Raw genomic sequence first — 25,357 nt, 5'->3', positions numbered from 1 at the left:
TGCACCCTTATTTTCCTAAACTCCAGACCAGTGACCTACCTACTGAACTCCTTCACTGACTTCCCCAGATTGGTGCATATTCTTTGGTCATAAGTAATAGAAATAAGACTCACAGAAGTTTTAACAGTAAAGGGATACTAAGATAAGGATGAAGAGGGTAGGTTTTGGAGATCTGAAGATAAAAATGCATCAGGCCTTAAGAAGGGACCAGTGTCCTCAACCAGAAACTGACAAGCTCTGGAAGTGCTCATTCTCCTTTCTTAGCTGTTTTTATCTGTGCTCTAAGGTTAGATATGGCCATCTTTTTTCACCCAAGTGTAGATTATACAGTTTGGCTACACAGACAATAACTGTTATCTTTCTGAGCATTGAAAAATTCCCAGGAAAGCAGTCCACACTGGTCAGCTGTTGGAGGTAGAAGGGAAGGTGCAGCCACAGAGTATCAGTGTGGATCCTAGAACCCTGATCTGTTCTCAGAAGACAAGCAAGAGGTCCTGGGGCCTGGGGCTGGGGCTCAGTAGTAGGGCGCTTGCCTCGCACATGTGAGGCACTGGGTTCTATCCTTATCACCACATAAAAATAAAGAAAATAAAGGTATTGTGTCCATCTACAACTAAAAATATTAAAATTAGAAAAAAAAAAAGAAAGAAAGAAAGAAAGAAAAAGGCTCCTGGGCCCAGCAAATACCAAGGTTGTCTATGAGGACACCTCAAACTTAAATTTGCCTCTTCTGCCCCACTGCTCTTTTCTCTAAAGCCAAACTTCACATGTTTTTAGTCTATTGGTTATCTTCTTGCAGTTCCTGTTTCACTAAGGGCTCAGTGAACTTTCCCTAAAAATGAAGTTGCAGTTACCTCCGTTCCTGCTTCTGCCACCCCTCAGATCCATCTTAGAAAATGGCCCGAGGCTGTGCACTCATCTTGGTTTTTACTGCCTTGACTTCTGCCTTGTTCAGTGGAGTTATTGCATTAGTTGATTTCCCTGATTTTAGGCTTGCCCTCTTTAGTGCACCCTCTGCTCTGCAGTTAGTGGTCTTTCTGAAATACCTCTCTGGTCATATCATTTCCTAGCTTTGAGGTCTTTTGTTCCTTACGGTGTGTCTGGGGTACAAGGTGAATATCTATGAAGGCTCTATTGAGAGTTGCCCCTTAAGATGGGGTGTGGAAGGTAAATCAAGCTTGTTGGTTGGAGGAGCAGGTAAAGGTGTGTCTGGGTGACATTTCTTGGTCTTGTAGTATTCTCAGACTCACTGGTCTCTCATGAGTGAGCAACTTTCTCCCTCCCACAGCTGACCAGCCTTCTCCTCTGAATTAATTAATTCCTTCCTTCCTTCCTTCCGTCCTTCCGTCCTTCCTTCCTCTTTTAGTTTTGCTTTACAGAGCTCTCTCTACTACCAATAATTTCTCCCTGTAGTCAGCTCTGCCCATTACGGTTCTGCTCAGCCCAGCTACACTGGACCAGTAGCTTGCTGAAGTGACTTTTGTCTTCTTTGTAGGCTCATGAGCGCTCAGAGAGCTCAGAGGTGGCTTTTGTGATGCAGCTGGTAAAAAAACTGATGATAGTCATTGCCCGTCCAGCTCGTCTCCTGGAATGCCTGGTAAGTGGACTCGGGAAGATTAGATGGGGAGATGGGGTTTGAGGTTGTAAAGGAAGTATCCTGCCAACAACAAAACTGTGGCAGCACCACTACCATCTCTGTTGCTTAGGTCTGTATTTAAATATGATCTCTAAGCACTGGGGGACTAAACAGGTTCCTTTGAGGACAAATTGATGGTCCTGATGGGTATGGCAAGGAAAGTATTAATCTGACTTATTCCCACATTGAGCCACCTTGTACCTATTTAATGCTAGACACTGAAAGTATAGACATGAATAGAACAGAGTCCTGATCTCAAGATACTTCCTCTGTAGTGGCACTAGCAAATATAAAGCATGTGGATATATAAATAATAATTGTAATATTTTAAGAAATGTCACAACTCAAGTGAATGCAAGGTGCACCAGAAACCTGGTGAAGGAAGTGCTTTAGTTCTGTATAGAATGAGCATTCAGTGAAAGCTTCCTGAGGGAGAAGAGGCCTATTCAATGACCTGAAGGATGAATGCACATTTGCCAGGCCAGGGATGTGGGGTAGGAAGACAGGGTGGATTTGATGAGGTAGCGATGGATGAAGTTGGAAGGCGGGCAGCACAAGATGATGGAAGGTGTTGCCTTCTCAGCTCAGGAGTTTGCATTATCCTTTAGTCCACTTGGAGCTACCACAAAGTTGAGGTTAGAATATGGCATGATCAGGTTTACTGTTTTCTTAACTAACTTTATTAAGATATACTATACATTCAATAAAATACATCCTTTTGGAGTATGCAGCCTATTGAATTTTAACAAATGTATACCTGTATAATTACTGCCATGGTTGAGATTTTTGTGTTTCCTTAAAGAGTTTTCTCATGTCCCTTTGCCGTCAGTCCTCTCCCCACCCTGCTTCCAGGCACCACTTATCTGCCTGCTTTTGCTGTGGATGTTTGCCTTTGTACAGTTTCATGTAATGAACCCGTGTTCTGACTTCTTTCATTCTGCATAGTGTTAATTTTGAGATTCATATGTTGTTGTATGTATCAGTATATGGTTCCTATTTATTTCTGAATTAAGTATTCTATCAGATTTAGTTCTAGGAAATATTACTTCAGCCTGGACATGGATGGTGAATTGTAAGAGAGGGCAGGATGAGCAAGGAACTGAGGACAGAGGCACTTAAAGCAATTAATGTGAGATAGGGTGATTTGAATTAGGACAACGGTAGGGGGAAAAAAGAAGCAGTAGATTAGAGAGGTATTTATAAGGTAGATTTCTGAGATGGGGCTGAGAAAGAATAAAAAATTAAGAAGACTTCGGTCTGGTGTAGATCATATCTGAGTAGGTAGTATAATTCTCCAAAATAGAGAGACTGTATGGAATGAAAACTGGCAAACCAGAGGTTAGAGAGCCTCTGCTCAAGAGCATGAAGTCTGTAGCAGAGCAGGGGCTTGGACCCAGCAGGTTTGCATGCTGGTTTTCCATTTCTTCTTACTTTGTCACCAGGCATTCCTGTGAACCTTGAATTCCTCACCAAAGTCAAAGAGTCGTTAGAAGGATTTAGCCCAGGGTATGGTACTTGATAGGCACTCAGAAGTGACACCTTTATTATTATATGCAGACAGTGACTATGCTTTGGTCAGCATTGGAGCTTCCACCCCTTGCACATAGGAAGTGCATAGAGGATGTTAGAAGGTGTATATGTACCACTATGACTGGGAGCTGCAGCTCTTATGAGCTGCAGTCTAGTGTGTGCCAGGACTGCTCTGGACTGGGCACCTGTACCCACCTGACAGTACCATCTGGCTAATGGAAGGCTTGAAACCTGGTTAACAGGCAGAGCTCTCTTGATGGGAGACTGTTTTTTCCCCATTTTTTGTGATCCCTGTATCATGATATTTCTGGTCTTCAGAGGTTGAGGTGTCTTATCACATCCTCCCCTATATACTATAAAACCAAAGAGGTCAATAGCAGTCACTTGTATCTTTCACCAATGACCACCTCTCTCCTCTGGTACAGGAGTTTGACCCTGAAGAGTTCTACCACCTATTAGAAGCAGCTGAGGGCCATGCCAAAGAAGGACATGGAATTAAATGTGACATTCCCCGCTACATCATTAGCCAGTTGGGACTCACACGGGATCCCATAGAGGGTGAGCATGCTGCCTGGGGGCTATAAAGAAGAGATTTAGCCTGGATGTGGACATAACATGGCATCTGGGGCCTCAGGACCATAGGAGGCACCCTGTGATCTCTGTCATAAAACACCCTTTTTTTTTTTGGAATTACTCTTCATATCTGTCTACTGTGTCCCTGTCTGGATTGCCTTGGGCCTAGGTTGGATTTAGAGCCTTAGGCCAAACTAGGCTACCAATAAAGGACGACAGTCACATTTTTTAAAATGGTCGTCTCCTCCACATACTTGCCTCTCCTGCTGACCACCTTACAAATCCTCCTGTCTTTGGAGTGGTCCAACTCAGCGCTTCAGAGAATATCTTCATTCTTCTGGGCTTCACACTGAGCCCCTGCATGAACATGGGCTTGCGTATCCTAATCTGTAGTTGTCCTGCTCCTGTCTTCCCTGCTTTCCAGCCCCACCCAGCAAAGCACTGTTGACCAGCAGGATGGCCCAGCCTTAGGCCCTGTTTCCAGGAAATATCCCAAGTTTGAGATGAGTTTCTATAGAATGTATCAGGCTTTGTGAATGGCACTGGGCTCATAGAGATAGTGGTACAAGGAGCTGGGGTTGTGGCTCAGTGGCAGAGCATTTGGCTCACATGTAAAGCACTCACACCACATAAAAATAAACAAAATGAGGATATTGTATCCATGTATAACTAAAAAAAATATTTAAAAAGAAAGAAAGAGTGGTACAATAGCATTTGACTTATTTTCTGATCCCCAAACTGTAACTACACTGAGGATAGAACCACAGGACTGGATTTGTATCCCAGGCAAATGCAGAAAGCATTAATGCCTACCCCATATGCACCTATTCTGTGACCTAACGGTACTACTATGATGTCTGACAGTGTCACGCACACTTTTCTCTTGTGTCCTTGCTGTATTTCTAGAAATGGCCCAATTGAGCAGTTACGACAGTCCTGACACTCCAGAGACTGATGATTCCATCGAGGTAAAGACCCTGACCTCCCATTCCTGGAGCCTGAACCCTATGAAACAAGAGGAAGTGAATTCTCTTTAAGAGAATATCTGAAGGAGGGATGGGGAATTGGTGACTGCAAACACTGAGAAGTCATGCTGCTCCCAGGGAAGGATGGACAGAACACTGCAGCAGGGCTGAGCTGAGCTGGTGCTTGGTCCTGGCTTTCCCCAGCACATGGACTCTTGAGAAGCATGACTGCCTCCTGCCTTTTCCCTTGTCTTCCAGGGCCGCGGGGCATCTCTGCAATCTAAGAAAACACCCTCTGAAGAAGACTTCGAGACTATTAAGCTCATCAGCAATGGCGCCTATGGGTAAAGGCAGGGGTCAGAATGTGGCCAGGAGTAAAACGAGTCAGCCCTTGTTCTCTCCCTTCTGGAAGCATATGATTCCCAAACCCCTGGGCAGCAGATACCTCAGGGTCCACAGGTGGATCCTCTCACTCCCTGAAGCCCCCTGGAGAGGCAAGAATTCAATATCCTCTGACATCTGAGCATTGCTCATTTCTCAGGCAAAATGCTCATCCCTCTTGGTAACATTTCTCCTTTCCCTGAGTTCTGGAAGCATTCATCTGTGTCCTCAGGACCTGGCCTACCAGGAAATTTGAAAGGTGTTTGGACCAGGGAGCTTAGATCCCTTTCATTAATGTGTACATTCCTTCTCTCTCGTTCTGTGCCTGGGTAAGGTGAGAGGTAGTTCGGGTAGTGGAATGCACAGCTCTGGTGCTGACAGCCTTTGGAGGCTGAGCTGGGTTGCATTTCTCAGGGCCGTATTCTTGGTGCGGCACAAGTCTACCCGGCAGCGCTTTGCCATGAAGAAGATCAACAAGCAGAACCTGATCCTACGGAACCAGATCCAGCAGGCCTTCGTGGAGCGTGACATACTGACTTTCGCTGAGAACCCCTTTGTAGTCAGCATGTTCTGCTCCTTTGAGACCAAGCGCCACTTATGCATGGTGATGGAGTATGTTGAAGGTACTGAAGGTATTGGGAGAAAGGTGGCCTACTGTGGAAGCCATGGTACAGCCCAAGACTTAGCCCTAAATAAGGACCAGTAACTGTATATTATGTAGGAGGACAGTTTCAGAGTCGGCTTCCAAGCCCTCTTTGGGACTCATTCCTGCCTCAGGATCTCAGGCCATTTGGCCATGGTGAGCACAAAACTCCTCACCTCACTGTGAGACTGCCCATGTCAGGTACAGTGAGAGGCAATAGGATGTAACCGTCTAGTGGCTGTAGAATTCATTCCCCAGAGCCACAAGTCATTATGCAGGCATAGAGGCCTGGGTTTCTTTCCTCCTTTGTCTTAAACAATGATCTTGACAGCCATTGGCAGATTCACTTCACTTCCCACTCGTCTCCACACCCTGTTTCCCACTCATGCCAGCAGCAGAGGGCTAGAATCAGTCTCCAACACCAGGGTACCCTGTGAGGCTATCTCCTTTGGGACCTCAGGGACTGCAAACCTGGGAACTGGCTAGAGCAGAGAGCTGGATTCCTCTCTCATAATAGTCTGGGCTTGTTGCAGGAGGAGACTGTGCCACTCTGCTGAAGAACATTGGGGCCTTGCCTGTGGACATGGTGCGTCTATACTTTGCAGAAACTGTGCTGGCCTTGGAATATTTACACAACTATGGCATCGTGCACCGTGACCTCAAGCCTGACAAGTATGCCCACAATCTGGGTCTATTGTTCATGGTTTCCCTCTTGAATCTAGATAAAGGGAGAAAACACAACATGTCTGAATTTGTTCTAGAATGGCTCCTAGGAAACAATGATGGTGTGTGTGTCCTTCTAGGCCTAGTACTCCAGCCTCTTGACCATTTCATATGCCAAGACCACTGCCACAAGAGCAGGAGCATCATAAGGCTTCAGTGACATGAAAGAGTCACTGAAATCCCCTAAAGAAATCAAGCAAGAACAAAGGAATTAGCACATCTAATAGATGCCTGAATGAGTGTCCTGACATTTACTGATACTACAGTGTGCCAAGCACCATATTCTGGGTTTTAAATATAGTCCCTTTTGTATTAAACTTAAATCTAGTGTGGGAGACAGATAATATGTGTGTATTAGGCTTCTTCTTGGAGGGCATTCATCAGGTGGGAAAAAGTAGGAGGAGCTTTCTAAAGCAGGGGAGCAAGAAGTTTAAAGATACACGGGTATGAGAGAACATGATCTATTCAGGAGCTCCAGGTAGTATAGCTTAGGTGGTGGTAGGTCGGAGAGAAGTGAGAGAAAAGGCTAGAGGAGAGATGCAGGGGCTAGACCATCAAGGATCCTTTCAACTTTGGGTTTTCTTTTAAGGAGCATAGAGTCTTCAGAGGACCTGTTGGCCAAGGTGTGATAGAACAACATGTTCAGATTTGGGTTTTGGTATAGAAAGACCACTCTACTAGTGGAAGAGACAAGTCACTCAGGATACCAGGCCAAAGACAACAATGCCTGCACCAGACCACAGGGACAAGATGGAGGAAGGGATAGTGTAGGGAAATAGAAGGGAACAATTAATGTTGGTGTTGGGGTGGAAAGGGAAGCAAAGAAGCAGAAGGAGACTAGGTTGCCTTACAGATTTCTAGCTTGGAACTGATACAGAGGTGATAAGCCTCCATGGTAGAAAGTAGCTTTGGCATTAGATAGACCTAAGTTCACATGACCTCATGCTTGTTTAACTCTATGAGTTTGTCTGTTAATTAAATTTACTCCTTTCTAAATGAGAATGATAATATCTTTGATGTTTGGTTGTACCAGAAAACCTTTTAGGGGCCAGATTTTGTACATGTATATGTGCATGTGCAATAGGAATTGAACACAGGGCCTCATGCATGCTAGGCAAGCATTCTATCATTCTGTCATCCCCTACCCCAAAATATTTTTAAAAGTACTTATCACAAAGCTCAGTAATTGACATAAATTACTGTTTTTTCACTGAGAAGAGGAACCAATTGGGAGGCATGCCTTTGTTTTGAACAGGGTGAGTTTGTGGTATCTGGGAGGTTGGGTAGGTATGGAGCTTGTGAAAGAAGTCAGAGCCAGAGACAATGATTTGGGAATCATTAGAACAGAGGGTTGGCAGGGTGAAGCCTTTGGCACAAAATGAAATGGCTCAAGGAGAGTATGTTAATGGAATCTGATTTCTAGTTCCTCCCAACCAGTCCTCCTTATAAGACAGCCATGGACATGGGACAAGATTATGTGCCCCTTTCCCTTCTCCCTGAAATGGGGATAGTGAGCTACCCAAGTGAGGAGGGGTTAGGAATGGCTAGAGCAAACAGCCTTAGGATAAGTCGTTCTCAGCTCTATGGAAGAAAGTCTCTTCCTCTTCACTGGTAACCTGTTCCCAGTGTCAATTATAGGTGGAGCAATAAAGAGAAATGAAGTCATGAGAATGGGTGGAAGGCAGGTTAGCTATTTGTGTAGAATGTGGCGCACACACACCCCTACATACCCACCAAGAAGCAAAGAACTTCAGGGCTTTATTCTGCAATATGGAGGGAACACACTTTGCCCACTGAATGGAGCATTTTCTTTTTTCTTTTCTTTTTTATTTTTCTTTTTAAAGAGAGAGAGAGAATTTTTTAATATTTATTTTTTAGTTATTGGCGGACACAACATCTTTGTTTGTATGTGGTGCTGAGGATCGAACCCGGGCCGCACGCATGCCAGGCGAGCACACTACCGCTTGAGCCACATCCCCAGCCCTGAATGGAGCATTTTCAAAGCCAGAGCTGTATATTTTTTCATAGCTGCCTGTCTCCCTGCTTTTGTCCCACAGAAACCCATAGAGGCCTATGTAGGAAAATTTGGCAAATAATAAAATCAGCACTTGTATAAAACCATGAATAACTGTATGATTTTTTTTTTTCTGTGGCCTCCCAGCCTCCTGATTACATCCATGGGGCACATCAAACTCACTGACTTTGGACTCTCTAAAATTGGCCTCATGAGTCTGACAACCAACTTGTATGAAGGCCACATAGAAAAGGATGCCCGGGAGTTCCTGGATAAGCAGGTAAGGAAAGTAGGTGAAACTCTGGGAACTGAATTCCAGGACTCATAATTAGGTCTTGGAGCCACATGCTTATTTGTGACCAGATGTTAGGACTGGAAGCTTCTATCTTTTCTACCTTTTGGTTCCAGGGAGACATTGAAATAGCACATTTGGAAAATAGGATGGGCCATGAGAATCATATGAATATAAAATCCAAAGTCATCTTTCTCCTCTGGGTTTGGAGAAAATAAGTCATATAATGTGGTTTCATATGAGATCATAAATGTGGTTTCATATGAGATCAGTCCTGAATCCCTGGCCTGAGTCAAGGGAAGACCTCTCCTGGGGCCTGTTGTTCTTGGAACATAGCTCCAAATTCCACTTGGCTGGGGCCCAGTTCCCTGAGAACTGCCTCTGGATGTTGCCTGATTTGACTTTTCAGGTTGTGATGCTCACAAGTCCCTGTAGTAATCACATGAGGATAGGTTCTGTTCTTTGGGCTGGAGGGCAGAGGCCGTTTGTGAGACCAGATACCAGAAGGGAGTGTTGCAAGCTCAGGGAGATTAGACATTGTGATTAATTAGGAAATACACCCCACCGAGAGTTCCAATTCTGGTTCCCTGAGGCTCCAGTTGATCCTGTTTCTCAACTAAGGTAAGTTGAGTCTTCAGAGACTTCTTTTCTAGAGTAGGAGCATCCCCACTCCTCCAGCCATCATGCCAGTGAGCTGCCTCAGGATTCTGAGCCAGCCTGGCTTCTCTGTGCCCAGGTGTGCGGGACTCCAGAGTACATAGCGCCTGAGGTGATCCTGCGTCAGGGCTATGGGAAGCCAGTGGACTGGTGGGCCATGGGCATAATCCTGTATGAGTTCCTGGTGGGTTGCGTCCCTTTCTTTGGAGACACTCCGGAGGAGCTCTTTGGTCAAGTGATCAGTGGTAGGTACTATCACCCTTACCCAGTGTGGAGTCAAAATCTAGATCCACAAATAAGAATTATGCATGCCCCTGTTGAGGCTGTTGAGGCTTTGGATTTCTTGTTCTGAATTCAAGTGTGTGTGTTTGGTATGCTTGCTTCTTAGGAATATGTGTGCATGCACACATGCACTGAGTACCCTGGGACCTATCCTGTGAGTGTGAACTCTTTATTTTAGCAAATAAAGCAGGGTGAGCTGGAGCTCCAGGACAGGGGAAGTCACTGTTTTTATAATGCCCACCCTGGATCAAAGAGCCAGCCATGATCTAATAAGGAGTGTGATTCCTCTTGGAGGGGAGGAACCTATAGAACTTAAGGAATTTGGCTCCTAGATGGGGGTTTTTAGGGGCTCTGGACTGGCCCTTATGACCTCTCTTCCTTAATATTACACTGGGGCCTTCTGCATCTCCCCACTATCTATCTCTCCCTTTCTCTCTAATCCCTGATGACTTCAGATGAGATTGTGTGGCCCGAGGGTGAAGATGCACTACCCCCAGATGCCCAGGACCTCACCTCCAAACTACTCCACCAGAACCCTCTGGAGAGACTGGGCACAGGTAAGTCAGGCCCTACTCTTTCTTTCTCACCACTTAGGAAAGGGGAAAGGGTGACCAAGCCCACACACCGTGAAGTTCAGGCTTCAGGTGCAGACAGTTTTTCGGGATCCTGAAGTTCTGCCCTGCTTGCTACAGGCAGAGAAAGAAAGGTGTTTGAGCTTAGGCTTCCAGGCGCACCTTTTCCAGGTCTGGCTTCTTGCTTGACTTGCTGGCCTGGATTCCACACAACTCATCCTACTTCTTGTCTAGGCAGTACCTATGAGGTAAAGCAGCACCCATTTTTTACGGGTCTGGACTGGACAGGACTTCTTCGCCAGAAAGCTGAATTTATTCCTCAACTGGAATCAGAGGATGATACCAGCTACTTTGACAGTAAGGCCACTGGCGGGTGAGGTGGAGTGTTGGTCCTACCGGTTTGCTGAAAAGTACCTATGCATACTCTGCCTATGCACTGGGAACAATTTCTCAGGGCTCTGCTGAGGTCTGATAGGGTCACAAGGATGCCATCAGCAGGGTCCCTGAAGGGAACTGTCCTGTGTGTCTGGCCCAGCCCGTTCGGAGCGATACCACCATGTGGACTCAGAAGATGAGGAGGAAGTGAGTGAGGATGGCTGCCTTGAGATCCGCCGGTTCTCTTCCTGCTCTCCAAGGTTCAGCAAGGTGCGACTTAGGAGGCCAGATCAGAGGGATGGGAGAAGAGGACCTGTCAAGAGACACACCTGGGGCAGGCTGAGGGAGTTGGTGATAGGACCACTTCAGAAAAAGAAGAGCAGAGTGCTGGGCTGCATAGAGTAGATGCTTCTAGAACCACTCTCACTAATTCCTGATATAAAAGATGTCAGGATCAACATCTCTTATATCAGGAATTAGTAAGAGTGGTTCTAGGCCAACAGGATAAGTGCTTCCCCAGATATTCAACTGAGATGTGGGGGAAGGAAGGGAAAGACTCAAATTCCAGTTTCAGGTGCCAAGGATGTGATTTGTCGTTTGGGAGATGTAGCTATCAGAGCCAACTCCAGTGTGTCCCTGTGCCCACAGGTATACAGTAGCATGGAACGGCTCTCACTGCTGGAGGAACGCCGGACACCACCCCCCACCAAGCGCAGCCTGAGTGAGGAGAAGGAAGACCGCTCAGATAGCCTGGCAGGGCTAAAGGGCCGAGACCGGAGCTGGGTGATTGGTTCCCCTGAGATGTGAGCACCCAGGGCTCGCCAGGGTGGGCAGCACAGCCAACCCTCCCTGTCACACAAATCTTGGGAGAGATTCAGATGCTGGGGAGGTGTGCTTGTCGGGGTAAGGTGGCATTCTCAAGGCAATCCTGGTGGAATGTCTGAGGAGAAAAGTTCTGTGACTGTAGCTCTGTGTGCCCCTAAGGAAGCCTTGGCGTGAGGAGGGAGACTGCTTGGGTCATCTCACCCCAGGCCTTATGTCTCATAGATTACGGAAGCGGCTGTCGGTGTCTGAGTCGTCTCACACAGAGAGTGACTCAAGCCCTCCGATGACAGTGCGACGCCGTTGCTCAGGCCTCCTGGATGTGCCTCGCTTCCCTGAAGGCCATGAGGAGGTCAGCAGCACCCCCAGGAGGCAACAGCAGGAGGGTATATGGCTTCTGACACCCTCTTCTGGAGAGGGGGCATCTGGGCCTGTCCCTGAAAGGCCTGTGGAGCGGCGACTAAAGCTGGATGAGGAGCCTCTGAACCAGAGTGGTGCTTCCAGCTCAGGTGTGGTAGTGTGTGGTCAGAGGGCCTCGGCTGGGGGGACACTACAGGAAGGGAGGCTCAGCTGTATTGTGGGTCTCATTGTTCATTTGGCCCATAGCCATGGAGATGCAAAGCCATGGGACCCCACAGCTGGCTGAGGGAGCCACAGCCAAGGCCATCAGCGACCTGGCTGTGCGTAGAGCTCGCCACCGGCTGCTCTCTGGGGATTCTATAGAGAAGCGGACCACTCGCCCTGTCAACAAAGTGATCAAGTCTGCCTCAGCCACAGCCCTTTCCCTTCTCATTCCTACAGGTGAGACCCCTAAAGAGCTGGGGTAAAACCCATAGAAAGGGCCTTAGAATCTCTGTAGGCCTGTGGCAGGGGTACAGGCGGCAGGTGTGTGTGTGTGTGTGTGTGTGTGTGTGTGTGTGTGAACCTCTGAGAAACTGTATGTCCCTTTGTTATGAAAATGAAGGTCTCCAAAGGTGTGCATTGGTGTCTGGAGTTGTGTGTGTGTGTGTCAGGGCAGGGCAGCACAGTGTGACAAATGTAGGCTTTAAGGCAAAGATCTAATATTCAAATCTTGGCTTCATCACGAAAGGCTCTTAGCCTTGGGAAGTTTTTAATCCTTCTAAGCTTCAGGTTCTTCGTTAAAAAATGTGGATAATAATAATGGCTAGCTCGTAGGATAATTGCAATGTTTAAATATGTATGAAGATTTTATGTAGTCCCCAACACATGCATAAATGCCGGTCCCCATCACCTGCAACCCCACCTCAGACCTGGGAAACTGAGCGGGTGAGAGGGCTTTGTGGGTCACGGGTTGTGGGGAAGATACACCTGGGCTCAGGCTCTGTCCGTGACTGGGGCTAGGCAGGAATCAGTAGACTGGAAAGGGCGCCAGGCTGGGACCATGGCTAGGCCAAGGCCTTTGACCCACTAAGTCCTGGCTTCTCCTTCTCCAGAACATCACACCTGCTCTCCATTGGCCAGTCCCATGTCCCCACACTCCCAGTCGTCCAACCCGTCATCCAGAGACTCTTCTCCAAGCAGGGACTTCTTGCCAGCCCTTGGCAGCTTGAGGCCTCCCATCATCATCCACCGAGCTGGAAAGAAGTATGGCTTCACCCTGCGGGCCATTCGTGTCTACATGGGTGACTCAGATGTCTACACTGTGCACCACATGGTGTGGGTATGTCTGGCCATCTAGACTTGTTGTCTCAGCTCCATCACTCCTCCACTTTCCCCTCAGTGGAGCCTGTTTGTCCTTTCTTCCGTCACTGCCCATGCTATCCACAGGGGTCAAAGGGTGATGGTAAATGGGGTCGCAGCTTAATGATCAGAATAAGCCCTACACTTCCTGCCCAAGCTTCAGACTAAAGATGCTCTTTCCTGAGACAGCATGTGGAGGATGGAGGTCCAGCCAGCGAGGCCGGGCTTCGTCAGGGTGACCTTATCACCCATGTCAACGGGGAGCCTGTGCATGGGCTGGTGCACACAGAGGTGGTGGAGCTGATCCTAAAGGTTAGTGCTGGGAATGCTGCCCACTGTAGCCCCTGAACAACCCCAGTCTTGTTAGTCTGGACTGGCCAGAGAGGAGTGGGAGGGTTGGGCACACACAGCACAGATTCCAGGGTCACAGAGAACTTGGGTGGCACAGCAGAGAGTTTTCTCCAGAAAGCAACAGCCTCATTAGCCAAGGCCCAGATTCTTCTGAGCTGTGGGTAGGACTGGCTAACAGGGCAGGGGAGCTGCTTCTCTGTCTTCCCGTCCCCAAACCACTCTGGACACCAATGGAAGCCATTTCCTAATCTGTGAGAGGGAAAACAGGCCTTATTCAGACATGTTGGCACAGGAGCAAAAACTGGAGCTGTGGTACAGCCATATGCAGGGGTAGGGACAGGAGCAAGAATATGGCTACTATCTTAGCCTAGACCTCATGCTCTGCTTTGCTTTGCTCCCCAGAGTGGAAACAAGGTGGCTATTTCAACAACTCCCCTGGAGAACACATCCATTAAAGTGGGACCAGCTCGAAAAGGCAGCTACAAGGCCAAGATGGCCCGAAGGAGCAAGAGGAACCGGGGCAAGGATGGGCAAGAAAGGTGAGCCAGTTTAGTCAGAGGTCTGCTATGAGCACTTGGGTACTGGCAATATGTTGGTGGCTTAACCCCAGGCCTAGAGTGTGCTGTGCTCTATGCATTGACTTGGCCTTGGACCCTTATTGTTACAGCAGAAAAAGAAGTTCCCTGTTCCGGAAGATCACTAAGCAGGCCTCCCTGCTGCACACCAGCCGCAGCCTTTCTTCCCTTAACCGCTCCTTGTCATCGGGGGAGAGTGGGCCAGGCTCTCCCACACACAGCCACAGCCTTTCTCCCCGATCTCCCACTCAGGGCTACCGGGTGACCCCTGATACAGTGCACTCAGGTACAAAGGGCTCTCTGCAGGTAGAGACCACCCCTTGTGAAATAGGAAGTGCCTTGGCCCTCTGCTCCCCGCATGTCCCACTCTCAGAATCTCTTTCAGCCCATGTCTAAAGATTCAGCAGTCTTGGGAGGAATTGATGGGGAAGGGAGTGACTTTATTTCTGTAGTCTGGGTACTGGTTCTTTGGTAGGGGAACATGGACAATCATCCCAGTGAGCCCTCCCTTGCCCCTTGATCACTTCTTACAGATAACATTGATCCACCTTTGTCTCTCTGTTTGTACAAAGTAGGGGGGAATTCATCGCAGAGCAGCTCCCCCAGCTCCAGCGTGCCCAGTTCTCCAGCTGGCTCTGGGCACACACGGCCCAGCTCCCTACATGGTCTGGCACCCAAGCTCCAACGCCAGTACCGCTCTCCACGGCGCAAGTCAGCAGGCAGCATCCCACTATCTCCACTGGCCCACACCCCTTCACCACCACCAGCAGCTTCACCTCAGCGTTCCCCATCGCCCCTGTCTGGTCATGGAGCCCAGGCCTTTCCCACCAAACTTCACTTGTCACCTCCACTAGGCAGGCAACTCTCACGGCCCAAAAGTGCAGAGCCACCCCGCTCCCCACTGCTTAAGCGGGTGCAGTCAGCGGAGAAACTGGCAGCTGCACTGGCTGCTTCTGAGAAGAAGCGAGCTCCTTCTCACAAGCATGGTCTTGACCTGCCCCACTATGAGCTAAAGAAGGAGCTGCCACCCAGGGAAGCCAGCCCGCTGGAGGTAGTTGGGACCAGGGCTGTGCTCTCTGGGAAAGGAGCACTGCCAGGGAAGGGAGTGCTACAGCCTGCTCCTTCACGGGCCCTAGGGACCCTTCGGCAGGACCGAGCTGAACGACGAGAGTCACTGCAAAAGCAAGAAGCTATCCGTGAGGTAGACTCCTCAGAGGATGACACCGATGAGGAACCTGAGAACAGCCAGGGTGCACAGGCATCCAACCCAGAAGTGAGCCAGAATCCACCCACCAGAGGAACAGGAGAGGGTGGGGAAGAGGACATCTTCTTGCCCAGGGACTCAAGAAACCAGGGTCTGGTGGTCCCAGGCCTGTTGACAGGGGTCATATTAGGGCCTCCCAGAATAGAAGGTGCTAGTGTTCCCCAGAGGCGGCTTGGGAGTCCACACGCCTTTGAGGAGGCTATCACCTCCTCCTCACCAGGCCCCAGCCTGTGTAGGTCTGGACCCTCAGACCCTACCCCTGCTGAAGGCTGCCGGAAGGCCCAGCACCTCCACACCCAGGCATTAACAGCACTTTGTCCCAGCTCATCAGGACTCATCTCTGCTGCTGCCTCCACCTCTGGGAAGTCAGGTACATGGTCCTGGAAATTCCTTATTGAGGACCCAGACAGGGTATCCCCAGGCAGAAAGACAACAGTGGAAGGTGGGCTATCCAACCCCCAAGATTTGGAAACTACAGCTCCAGTCCACCCTAAGAACCCATCTCCCAGACAGGAGAGGAAGTCAAAGCCACCCAGTGCCCCTGGGCTGGCCCATACACCATGTGAGGTTCCCAGCCAAAGTTGGCTGTGGGAGTCTGAATGTGCAGAAGTAGAGAAAGAAGAACCACCCCTGAGCATCACCAAAGTGCCTGATGCCTCAGGTGACAGAAGGCAGGATGTTCCATGCAGAGGCTGTCCTCTTACCCAGGAGCCTGGGCCCAGCCTACTTTGGAGGAGCCGAGGACCAGGGAGCAACCCAAAGCATCAGGATTCCACATTAGCACCAGATGAGGTTTTAAAACAAACATAGCAGTTGTTTGCTATTTCTTGCACCAGACCTGTGTAATACACGCTCCTGGAAACACCTTTGTGTTTTGCATGCTTCTTTCCTTCAGTCATCACACTCGTAACTGTCGGTCTAGGTCCTGTGTTGCTGCTGGGAATATAACTGTGACTAAGACACACTATCTAGCTTCGCTTCTCAGAGACCATCTGGGTTCAAACATGAAGAACAGGTGAATAGGTAGTTTTGCTGAGTATGGTAAAGGGAGGGCTGTCAAAAGTGCAGCATATACAATATACCTGGTATGTTCAAGGAACCAAGGATAATTCAAAATGGAAATGGGTATGGCAAATTAAACAAGACCATATCTAATGGTCTTCCACTGTGTAGATGATACAGAACTAAACCAAAGAAGATCATGTGGCAACTAATATCCCTACTAATGGATAATAAAGCTTGGGCTTTCCTGCCCGAGGTAGATCTGGGATTGAACCTAGGTCTCCCTTGACTATACAGCCCACATTCACCTTACTCAGAGTGTGTCTTAGCCAGTAAATGAGGAGGAGAAAAGATACTAGTAGGTAAGGAGTTTAACTTTGAATGTTTTGGTTTTAAGGTTTGGTTTGGGGTTTCCCCATCCCTTTTTTATATTTTATTTAGAGACAGGGTCTCATTGAGTTGCTTAGGACTTTGCTAAGTTGCTGAGGCTGGCTTTGAATTCATGATCCTCCTGCCTTAGCCTCCCAAGCCACTAGGATTACAGGCATACGCCACTGCACCTGGTTACTTTGAATGTATTGAATTTGAGCATTTCTGGGTCATCCAGAAGGTAATTGGATGCACAGATCTGGAACTCAGGAGGAAAATCTACACTAGGTAGAAATGAGCCAACAGCTAATCAACAATCAGTGTTCCTGAATCAACAATTCAGGAACACTGATATTTAAGGCAAAGAAGGGAGACTCAGAATAGCAACCAGAAGAGGAATCATAAAATCCAAGAGAAGAGTTTCAAAATGGAATAGTTACTTGATAAAATGGTGAGTGGTCAAGTGAGATGAAAATAGAAAACTGCCTGTTCAGTGGTTAAGTCCTTAGTATTTGTAGCCAGCAAACCCTTCCTGGGATGTTTGTCAGGTATGCCCCAGCAGTAAAGGTGGACATTGCTGTGTGCATTCTTCTTTGAGTAGAGCTATACTTTGTGAGTAGTGCAGAAGAGAAGGAAAGATGTTTGTTGGTGTAGGGGGAGTCAGGAGATGGCATCACAGGGCAGGGAGTGGGGCTTGGTGGAGTATCAACGCTAGGGGTGCCTCCATGCCAAACCATCATGCACTGACATTGTACTGAATGTCCCACAATCCAATGCCTAGGTCTCAAGGAGAGGGGTCAGGAGACTGGGAGACAGAATACTACCTTTGAGTCAATGGCTGGAGGGGTGCCTCCTGTACTCTGCAGCCTTTTGTCATCCTGCATGGGGAAGGTGGTGGCCACCAGAGGGCGTGCTCTATCCACCTGCAGGGACATTTTAGCTTTCTGATCCTCTTGATTTCACTTTCTTCTTCCTTCAGTTATTTATAGACAGCAAATCATGGGCTGCCTGCACTGGGCATTGGGAAGACAGGTTGCAGGATCCAGGAGGACAGCTTGGGAGATGAGTGCCCCACATAGGTCAGGATCTGGTCAGAAGCACCGTACCATAAATATAGATGAAGCAGATGGAAGGAAGCAGATTTTGCAGTTTCAAGAGAACTGCCTTCTTATGGGTTTTGAAATAAAAATGGGAAGAAGCCCTAGGACACCAAGCATTGTGTAGTGCAAATGCATAGGGTACATGCCTCAAGTGCCAATGGTGCTGTCCTTGAAAAACACTGAATTATCCCAAGGGGAGTGAGGAAATTCTGAGAGGCAACTTCAAATTTATGTTTTATGACGATCACTCTGGCTAATACAGTCAGGCTTGCATTGAGCAGATAGGCCAGAGAGAGCATGATGCAGTGACCCATAAAGTGGTCTGAACTAGGATAGCAACAGTGAAGAGAAAACCTTAATCTGAGGAAGGAGGGAAAGCATGGGAAGATGGACACAGATTTAGGGCCGACAGGAAAGAAATGGTTATTTAAAGCTCTCTGAGGATTTCCCAGAGAATGTGCAGAATGAGAAGCCCCAAAACTCTGGGATTAGCTGGGAGGATGGAGCCACTGAAAAGAGAAACGAGAGAAATGAGGTTTGCAACATTACAAAATCCATTTTATAGACTTACATTTTGTAATGTAGCAGTGTACAGTAACAGGCACCTGCAATCCCAGCTGAGGCTGAGGCAGGAGAATCACTTGAGCCCAAGAGTTCAGAGCCAGCCCGAGCAATACAGCAAAAGAAAAAAAAATTGTGATTTGCCCTAGGAACAATTGAAAGTTATAATGTTTTACACAGGTTCAGGTTTGTAGTTTAAAAAGATAACTGATTGCCATAATGAGAATGAATTTGAGGGGGCAAGAATGGAGGAAGGGAGACCTAGTATTAGGATTAGGCTCTGTAGCAAAGCAATGAATTTAGAGAATTGATGGTTTCACTGGTGTTTAGAAGGTAAAATTAATAAGGGTTGGCAGAGGGTTTTATAGATATGGAACAAGGCTATCAAAGATGTTGACTACAGCTGGGGTTGTAGCTCAGTGGTAGAGCGCTCACCTAGCATGTGTGAGGTACTGGGTTCGATCCTCAGCACCACATAAAAATAAGTAAATGAAGGTACTGTGTCCATCTACCAAAAAAAAAAGATGTTGACTACATTTCTGGCTTATGCCAAAATGAACCCAATTTCCATTCAGCAAAATATGAAACAATGGAAGAAACCAGGACCAGAAGGTGACCCTGCACATTCAGTCTCTGGCAGGAGAAATAGATGCAACTGGCCTAGAGATGGTGGGTGGATTCATGGATGTGGAGAAAATGGTTAGGTAAAAAGGCTTATATGAGAGGAAGGCTGGAGGAACATCAGAAAAACTAGGCGAATTAATTGTAATGAAGTCAATGAAAGAGCTTTCCATGAAGAACAGTCAACAGAAATGGATACTGAAGACATCGAAGTTGGCAGTTTCGGATAGTGGAACCTGTACTAAAATGCTTCAGGTGAGGAAATAAAGACATTTAGGCAGGTCTTTCAAAAGGTGTGGCTTTGAGGGGTGGGGAAAATAAGGAAAAGGATATGGGATTGAGTAGGGATTGAGGACATACAGAATGAGAGATAACCAAACAATAATGAAAAAAAATGGTAATTGATCATGGGAGCCAGGAATGGTGACACAATTATAAGCTTGTAAGCACAGCTACACATAAGAGAGTTCCCTGAGAATGTGGGAGAAAAATAGAGTCCAAAATATGTGCTGAGGAGATAGGCTTTTGTTGGAAGATATCTTTGTGATTAAAGGTGGAACTGAGAGGACTTCTGTAGATATAGGGTGTTTGTAGGTCTGGTGGTAGGACGAGAAGGGAATTCATAGCCAACCATGTGTTTTCTCTGAAGTAAACAAGTTTGAAGTGCCTATGGGCCACTCTAGTTCCCAGTGGAAATGACCAGATAGATGGCAGGTAGAAGTCGAAAGACAGGACTAGGCAGGAGATAAGAAAGGAATTTTGAGTGTCCTCAGCACATTTTCCCCACCTCTTAAATCTAGGTTTAAGGGAACTCATCCACGCCTTGTATGTTTAAAGTGTATAGAGGGGAGGAAGGACACATGCAGTCACTTAGAACAACGGACCATTCCCTGCTCAATCTGATTTTGTAATTGATGTATAATTGTGTGAGGCCTGAGACACATGGATGAGAACTACAACATACTGTGTGACAGGATACATTGTCATGTTTGCTGATTATATTCCTAGCACATAGGAACCTTAACAAAGTGCCTTTAAGTACAGTGACAATTGCCTAGGAAAACAAAAGGATAAGACCCTAAGACAGTCCATTTACCCTGCCCCCAGAGTAGAAGGTGAAAACTTTTCTTTCTAGGCAGAAATATGTGATGAGCTTATTAGAAGGGGAGGAAATGGCCCTCAGATATAATTTTCTCAGTGTCTGGGTGGACAGGGCTCATGGTAATGCCAGTTAGGGTCTTCCTCTTCAGTGGAGGAAAGGAACACCTTGTGACCTCCAGTTCAGCCTCAGGACTGATCTTTTGGTGTTTATTAGAAGGACTGGGAGTGTCACTGGTTTTTCAACACCCTAGTCCTCTTACCTTGCCCTTGCCCCACGCCCTGCCCCAGCTCACCCTTCCATAGCATCAAGACAAAAAGGTGCTTTATTGCAATGTCTTTATTGCATTACTGCAGCAAGTTGGCCAGACTATCCCCTCTTGGGGAAGGTAAAAAACAAAAGCCACAAAATTGTCTTCCTCACCTTCCCCCCACCCTCACCCACAACTGCACAGCAATGTCTGAACACATTTGGTGACAAGAACAATTTGCAAAAGTGGTCTAGGAACTACATTATGAATTGTCCCAACACAAGACACATGTTGGCTTCCTTGTGAATCAGATATTTTTACGTAAACTACATGAATTTTGACTACATCAAAGACAACAGAATAGGCTTTTCACAAGTAACAACAGGGCACCAAAGTCACATGCTGGAATTTGTAAGGAAATAATGTTGGTTGTCACAAATGGCTGGAGCTAAAGCAAGGCTGAACAGTTGTCAGCTGGGGGGGCCAGGCAGGTCTCTTCTGGACCCTCTGGTTTCTGTGGCCATTGAAACCTCACAGAGGCCTACTATGGGGTCTTAATGGGCAGCAGAGATCAACCTAGAAACCAGGAACTGCCCAAATGTAATTCTTGACTCACTCAATAGAATGCATAGGGCTAGTTTCCTTTCAGCAAGAAGAAGAGACACAAAGAAGATACCAAATTGGTTCTCAGAGCTTCTTCAGAGTATATGAGGTCTAAAGTAAATGGGAAAGCCCATCAAGTCTTGGGAGAAGGAAGAGTAGAGGTGTTAGGAGGTCTTTATCCTTGGCCAGATCAATGATAAGGACACAGGCAATCTATCCAGGCCTGAACCATGGCCAAGGTTTGGCATCTAGCCAGGTAGAGAGAGCCTTGTTCAGTGATGAAAGCTCCACCTGGAAAAAAGGTAGGCCTTGGACCTGTGTCCAGCCAGCCCCAAGCTGCCTTCATGTTGGTGGCTGGTTTATCTAGCCAGGAGAATAATGGGCCCCGCTGGTCTTGGTTTGTCTCTGCCTCAGTGAGAATGCAGTTAAGATGCCGAGAGAAAAATCTCAGGGCCCAGGTCACAGGACAGGACACAGAACTATACTCATGAAAAAGGCCAAGACCTGCTCCCCAGCCATGGAGTGAGCTTGCCCCGCCACACACACTAGGGTCACTATTTAGCAGAACGGACCATATGCCATTTATGCTGGCTCAGAATCAAGCAAATCGTGGCAACTGGTCAGAAAAAAAAAACACCTTAAAATTTCTCAAATGATCCTTGATCTCAGATCCCACAAAACAATGAATTCAAGAATGAGAAAAGGAAAAAAGGGGTACAGGGAGGAATGTAGGAATGAAAAAAAGCAGTCCTTCACAGTCAACCCAAGTGTAGATAGTAAGATAGTGCTCTGCTCTCATGCTGCACACTCTCAACATCTGACCAACAGGGTACAAACTACCCTGATATATTGTTCAACACTACAGACGTATGTATCCTATCCCATTTTGGTTTATTGTAAGAGACATTCAGAACACATTAAATTTTAGTACCTGATAGGAGGGATTCCTTGCACCCAATCTTTTTTTTTTTTTTTAATATTTATTTTTTAGTTGTACACAATACCTTTATTTTGTTCATTTATTTTTATGTGGTGCTGAGGATCGAACCCAGGGCCTTGCACGTGCTAGGTGAGCGCTCTACCGCTGAGCCACAACCCCAGCCCCGCACCCAATCTTGAGCATGTAACTACTTGAGCAGGTTCAACACCGGATGCAAAGCCACCCTGGGGTGACCACCAGCAATTAGCCTCCTATTACTCAGTAAACCTTTCAGCAAGATTTCAATCTGGCAGTTTGGGGAAAGGATGTGCTAGCTATCAGTTAAGGACTTAAGTGATGGTGGAGGGATTTCATTTGTCTCTATCTCAACCCAATCCTTAAAGTGTAATGTAAACAAGGAAAAGCCAAAAAGATATGCCCTTTCCTTCCTATCCTCATTGTTAGTAACTCTGGAAGTCTTTTCAAAAACTTTTAATCTATGTCTGTCTATATAATTCTAGTCCATTCTAGATATTGTCACCAAGATAATGCTCAGGGAAAGTAATATTTGTTTTTCAGCCCCAAAACTAGAGCTTTCCTAGCTATAAGCCTTAGGAACCAAGATCCAGGTACTAGCTCAACCAGGATGCCTGACTGCAAAGCTCTGGACTCAAAACAGCTGACTCACACTAAGCCCACTATGGTTCCAGGATTGGCTCAGAGGCAGCTGGACTCTATTTGTCAAATGAATGCTGACTGGAGAGTGTGGGGCAAAATGGAGGCAGAAGTTGATGCCTGCCCTCCACTCAGCTCGCCTAGCTTCACTCAGCTGGAAGGCTTAAGCCACATGGAGCAGAAGATTCCTGGCCTAAGATTACAGCCACTGGAGCATGAGGGCAGACTGTGCACATTGCCCTAATGGCAGGATCACAAAAAAGGCAAAGACAAAAGCTTCCAGATGGCTTCTACTAACAGTCTAAACTCCAAGCCATCTTCTCCCTGCAAAAGCTTCAAAACCACTATATGGAAGCACAGTGTAATGTGGCGTGACCCTCACCCTGGACACCAGGGCCTCTGGGTCTGTGATTTACTGAGGTGTCCCTGACCACAATCTGATTCCCCTCCTTAGCCAAGTAGGCTCCCGAGCCCTACCAAAGCAAAGGAGGGGTAGATGAAAGGAAATTAAATCATTTATAGTATTTTTGCAGGGCCTTTAAACTTGGGGAAGCACATGTAAGAATGTTGTTCTATATCATTATTTGGTATATCAAGCCATCTAAAAGCACTGGATTGCACCTTTTCTTTACTCATACAAACAAGTTACAAAGGTTTTCAAACAACAGATCATTCTTTAGGCTAGGGAAACACCACACAAGCACCAACTTTGTTTTATGATTCAAAGCTCACTATCCCCACAAAAAGAATGCTATTTCTCATCTGAGAAACAAGGGCAGGGCAGAAGGAAATACATCAACCAGTTTAGTGTTTGCTAAATATCACATTTCTAGTTTTCTTATTTTCAAGTTTTGGTACAGAAGTATGCATTTAGTTACTAGTGCCACTTTCTCTCCTTAGACCTTAGTCTGGCAACAAACATTGTTTTGCTGGTGTCTGAACATAAATGCTTCTTTAGAGGGAGGAGATAGTGAGACGCTGAAGCCTAAATTATGTTGGTAAGAAATAAAGTACCTTCAGTTGAAGGGGTTTTTTAACCCCTTGCTTAGATTCTTTAAATGAAATCCCAAACCTCCCTACTTTGCTTTGGTTGTCTTTTTTTTTTTTTTTTTTTAAACCAAATCCCATCCTACCATAGAACGAAACAGTCATCTTTTGCAGGAGAAGAGAAACTGCTAAAGCAAATCTGAACTCCCAAAAGAGCCATGTCTCTGCTGCATTCTCAGAGTTGAAGAACAAAAGAGGACATGGACTCTTCAGATGTTTCCAAGTACGACTCCCACCCTCTACCCCATCAAGCCTAGTGTTTCTGTAGAGGGTGCCTGGCTAAACAAAAATAAAAACCCCAATGAAATAGACTTTCCAAAACAACATCTGCTTCCAGGTTAGTATGTCAGTGCAGCAGCACAGCTGAGTCCCAGAGACCCCAGGCCCCTGATTCCCCCCATCCTGGCCAGCTACTGCTCGGCCTCTCCACTTCCACTTCACATTCACAGAATCACTTCTTGTGCAAAACAAGCAGTCTACGTAGAAAGAATGCCCTCATCGTAGTCTAATAAAAACTGTAGAAAAAAATGCTAGAGAGCCACCTCTCTTCCCACTCCCTCTTTATCTGCAGAGTGAAGGCATCTGTGCATGAACAGGATAGGCAAGCCTAACGTTGAGGGAGTCATTGTGCTGAATCAGGGATGTCTGCTGGTAATGGAGCACCAGCTCCTTCAGTGAGCTGTACAGGTTGTAGGGCTCTGCAAAGCCATATCCCCGAGCAGTGCTGTAGATCACACAGTGTTTCACTTCCCCATCGGCACTACAAAGAGACACCAGAGAAAAATGTTAAGGCAGTTAATGAAAAAGGGACAATGAATGGTCAGAAGTCTGAGAGCAATTGTTATGTAAAGGAGGGGACCCATTTTTTTGTCAAAACCCATATTTTGTCAATCAGACAAAGCTTGTAAAATTGTGTTCTCCTCACCCTCTTATAGGTTTGGCCACAGACAGACATATTGAATGCAGAGTTTATTTCTCTATTCATTGATCTACATGTCTACCCTTCTCAGTACCACACAAGTCTTGATTAATATAGCTTTGTAATAACTTATGAAATCAATGTGTGACTTCTCCAACTTGTTTCTATTTTTTAAAGGTTATTTTGGCTACTCGGGATCCCTTGCATTTTCCTACGAATTTTAGGAACATCTTGTCAGTTTCTGCAAATACCTAGCTAGGATTCTGATAGATCTGTGCTGAATGCATAGATCAATTAATATTAAGTATTCTTAATATATAAGATCTTTTCACTTACTTTTAATTAGGCCTGAACAGTGGAATGTAAATATTTTGACATATCTATACAAACATGAATTAGGATCTAATTGGGATCTATTTTTCTTAAAAGATTCCAAATCTTGCAAAAACTATCCTCCCCTGTCATTTCCATTCAGATGACTTCAGCAGCACAGGTCAAAGAGAAATGAAATGTTGCAAGTAGTTCTATCTTTGGATGACAGTAAACCAATGCACTTTATGATGCACTCCCATTTTTTTGCCCATAAACAACCATCCTTTCAAAGTCCAGCCCCAAACTTCTTTTTCTTCACCATAATTAACAGTTCTACATGTGACCAACCTACTAGTGATACCTATTTCATAGTGATTTTGTTTATCCTAAATAATTTATGAAATGAAGAAAGCCTGATGCAACTGAAAAATGTGGTTTTTGAAACCTGGCAAACTTGATTCAAACACTTGAATCCATGACATAAATTGACTACTGAAGGCAGGATGATCAAACAAAGCAGATTA

General features: G+C 46.4%; 2 protein-coding genes across 19 annotated transcripts in view; one reads left to right on the top strand and one right to left on the bottom strand.

The window, feature by feature from the left end:
• The window catches only part of Mast2 (microtubule associated serine/threonine kinase 2), a 167,592-nt gene extending 151,371 nt beyond the window's left edge, over positions 1-16,221 (top strand). For 9 of the 17 annotated variants that reach the window (XM_048815453.1, XM_015485062.2, XM_015485060.2 and 6 more), the window contains 19 exons: positions 1,496-1,597; positions 3,592-3,724; positions 4,646-4,707; positions 4,963-5,048; positions 5,500-5,708; positions 6,262-6,400; positions 8,613-8,745; positions 9,494-9,659; positions 10,152-10,253; positions 10,503-10,625; positions 10,804-10,913; positions 11,292-11,446; positions 11,691-11,974; positions 12,072-12,266; positions 12,920-13,146; positions 13,356-13,478; positions 13,920-14,056; positions 14,185-14,378; positions 14,665-16,221. In XM_048815453.1, coding sequence (XP_048671410.1) covers positions 1,496-1,597; positions 3,592-3,724; positions 4,646-4,707; positions 4,963-5,048; positions 5,500-5,708; positions 6,262-6,400; positions 8,613-8,745; positions 9,494-9,659; positions 10,152-10,253; positions 10,503-10,625; positions 10,804-10,913; positions 11,292-11,446; positions 11,691-11,974; positions 12,072-12,266; positions 12,920-13,146; positions 13,356-13,478; positions 13,920-14,056; positions 14,185-14,378; positions 14,665-16,166 — 4,182 coding nt within the window. In that variant the 3' untranslated portion in view covers positions 16,167-16,221. Of the gene's footprint in view, positions 1-1,203; positions 1,214-1,495; positions 1,598-3,591; positions 3,725-4,645; positions 4,708-4,962; positions 5,049-5,499; positions 5,709-6,261; positions 6,401-8,612; positions 8,746-9,493; positions 9,660-10,151; positions 10,254-10,502; positions 10,626-10,803; positions 10,914-11,291; positions 11,447-11,690; positions 11,975-12,071; positions 12,267-12,919; positions 13,147-13,355; positions 13,479-13,919; positions 14,057-14,184; positions 14,379-14,664 lie in introns of all 17 variants that reach the window. The other 8 variants (XM_015485061.2, XM_048815456.1, XM_015485056.2 and 5 more) reach the window with 5 other exon arrangements.
• A 6,945-nt stretch (positions 16,222-23,166) lies between these two features.
• The window catches only part of Pik3r3 (phosphoinositide-3-kinase regulatory subunit 3), a 75,782-nt gene continuing 73,591 nt past the window's right edge, over positions 23,167-25,357 (bottom strand). For both annotated transcript variants that reach the window (XM_048815460.1, XM_015485054.2), the window contains one exon: positions 23,167-24,362. In XM_048815460.1, coding sequence (XP_048671417.1) covers positions 24,164-24,362 — 199 coding nt within the window. In that variant the 3' untranslated portion in view covers positions 23,167-24,163. The remainder of the gene's footprint in view (positions 24,363-25,357) is intronic.

The sequence above is a fragment of the Marmota marmota genome, unplaced genomic scaffold (genome assembly GCF_001458135.2).
Source record: "Marmota marmota marmota unplaced genomic scaffold, marMar, whole genome shotgun sequence".
Taxonomy (NCBI): domain Eukaryota; kingdom Metazoa; phylum Chordata; class Mammalia; order Rodentia; family Sciuridae; genus Marmota; species Marmota marmota.
The sequence above is the reverse complement of the archived record's forward strand: the minus strand, read 5'-3'. Positions and strand labels throughout refer to the sequence as shown.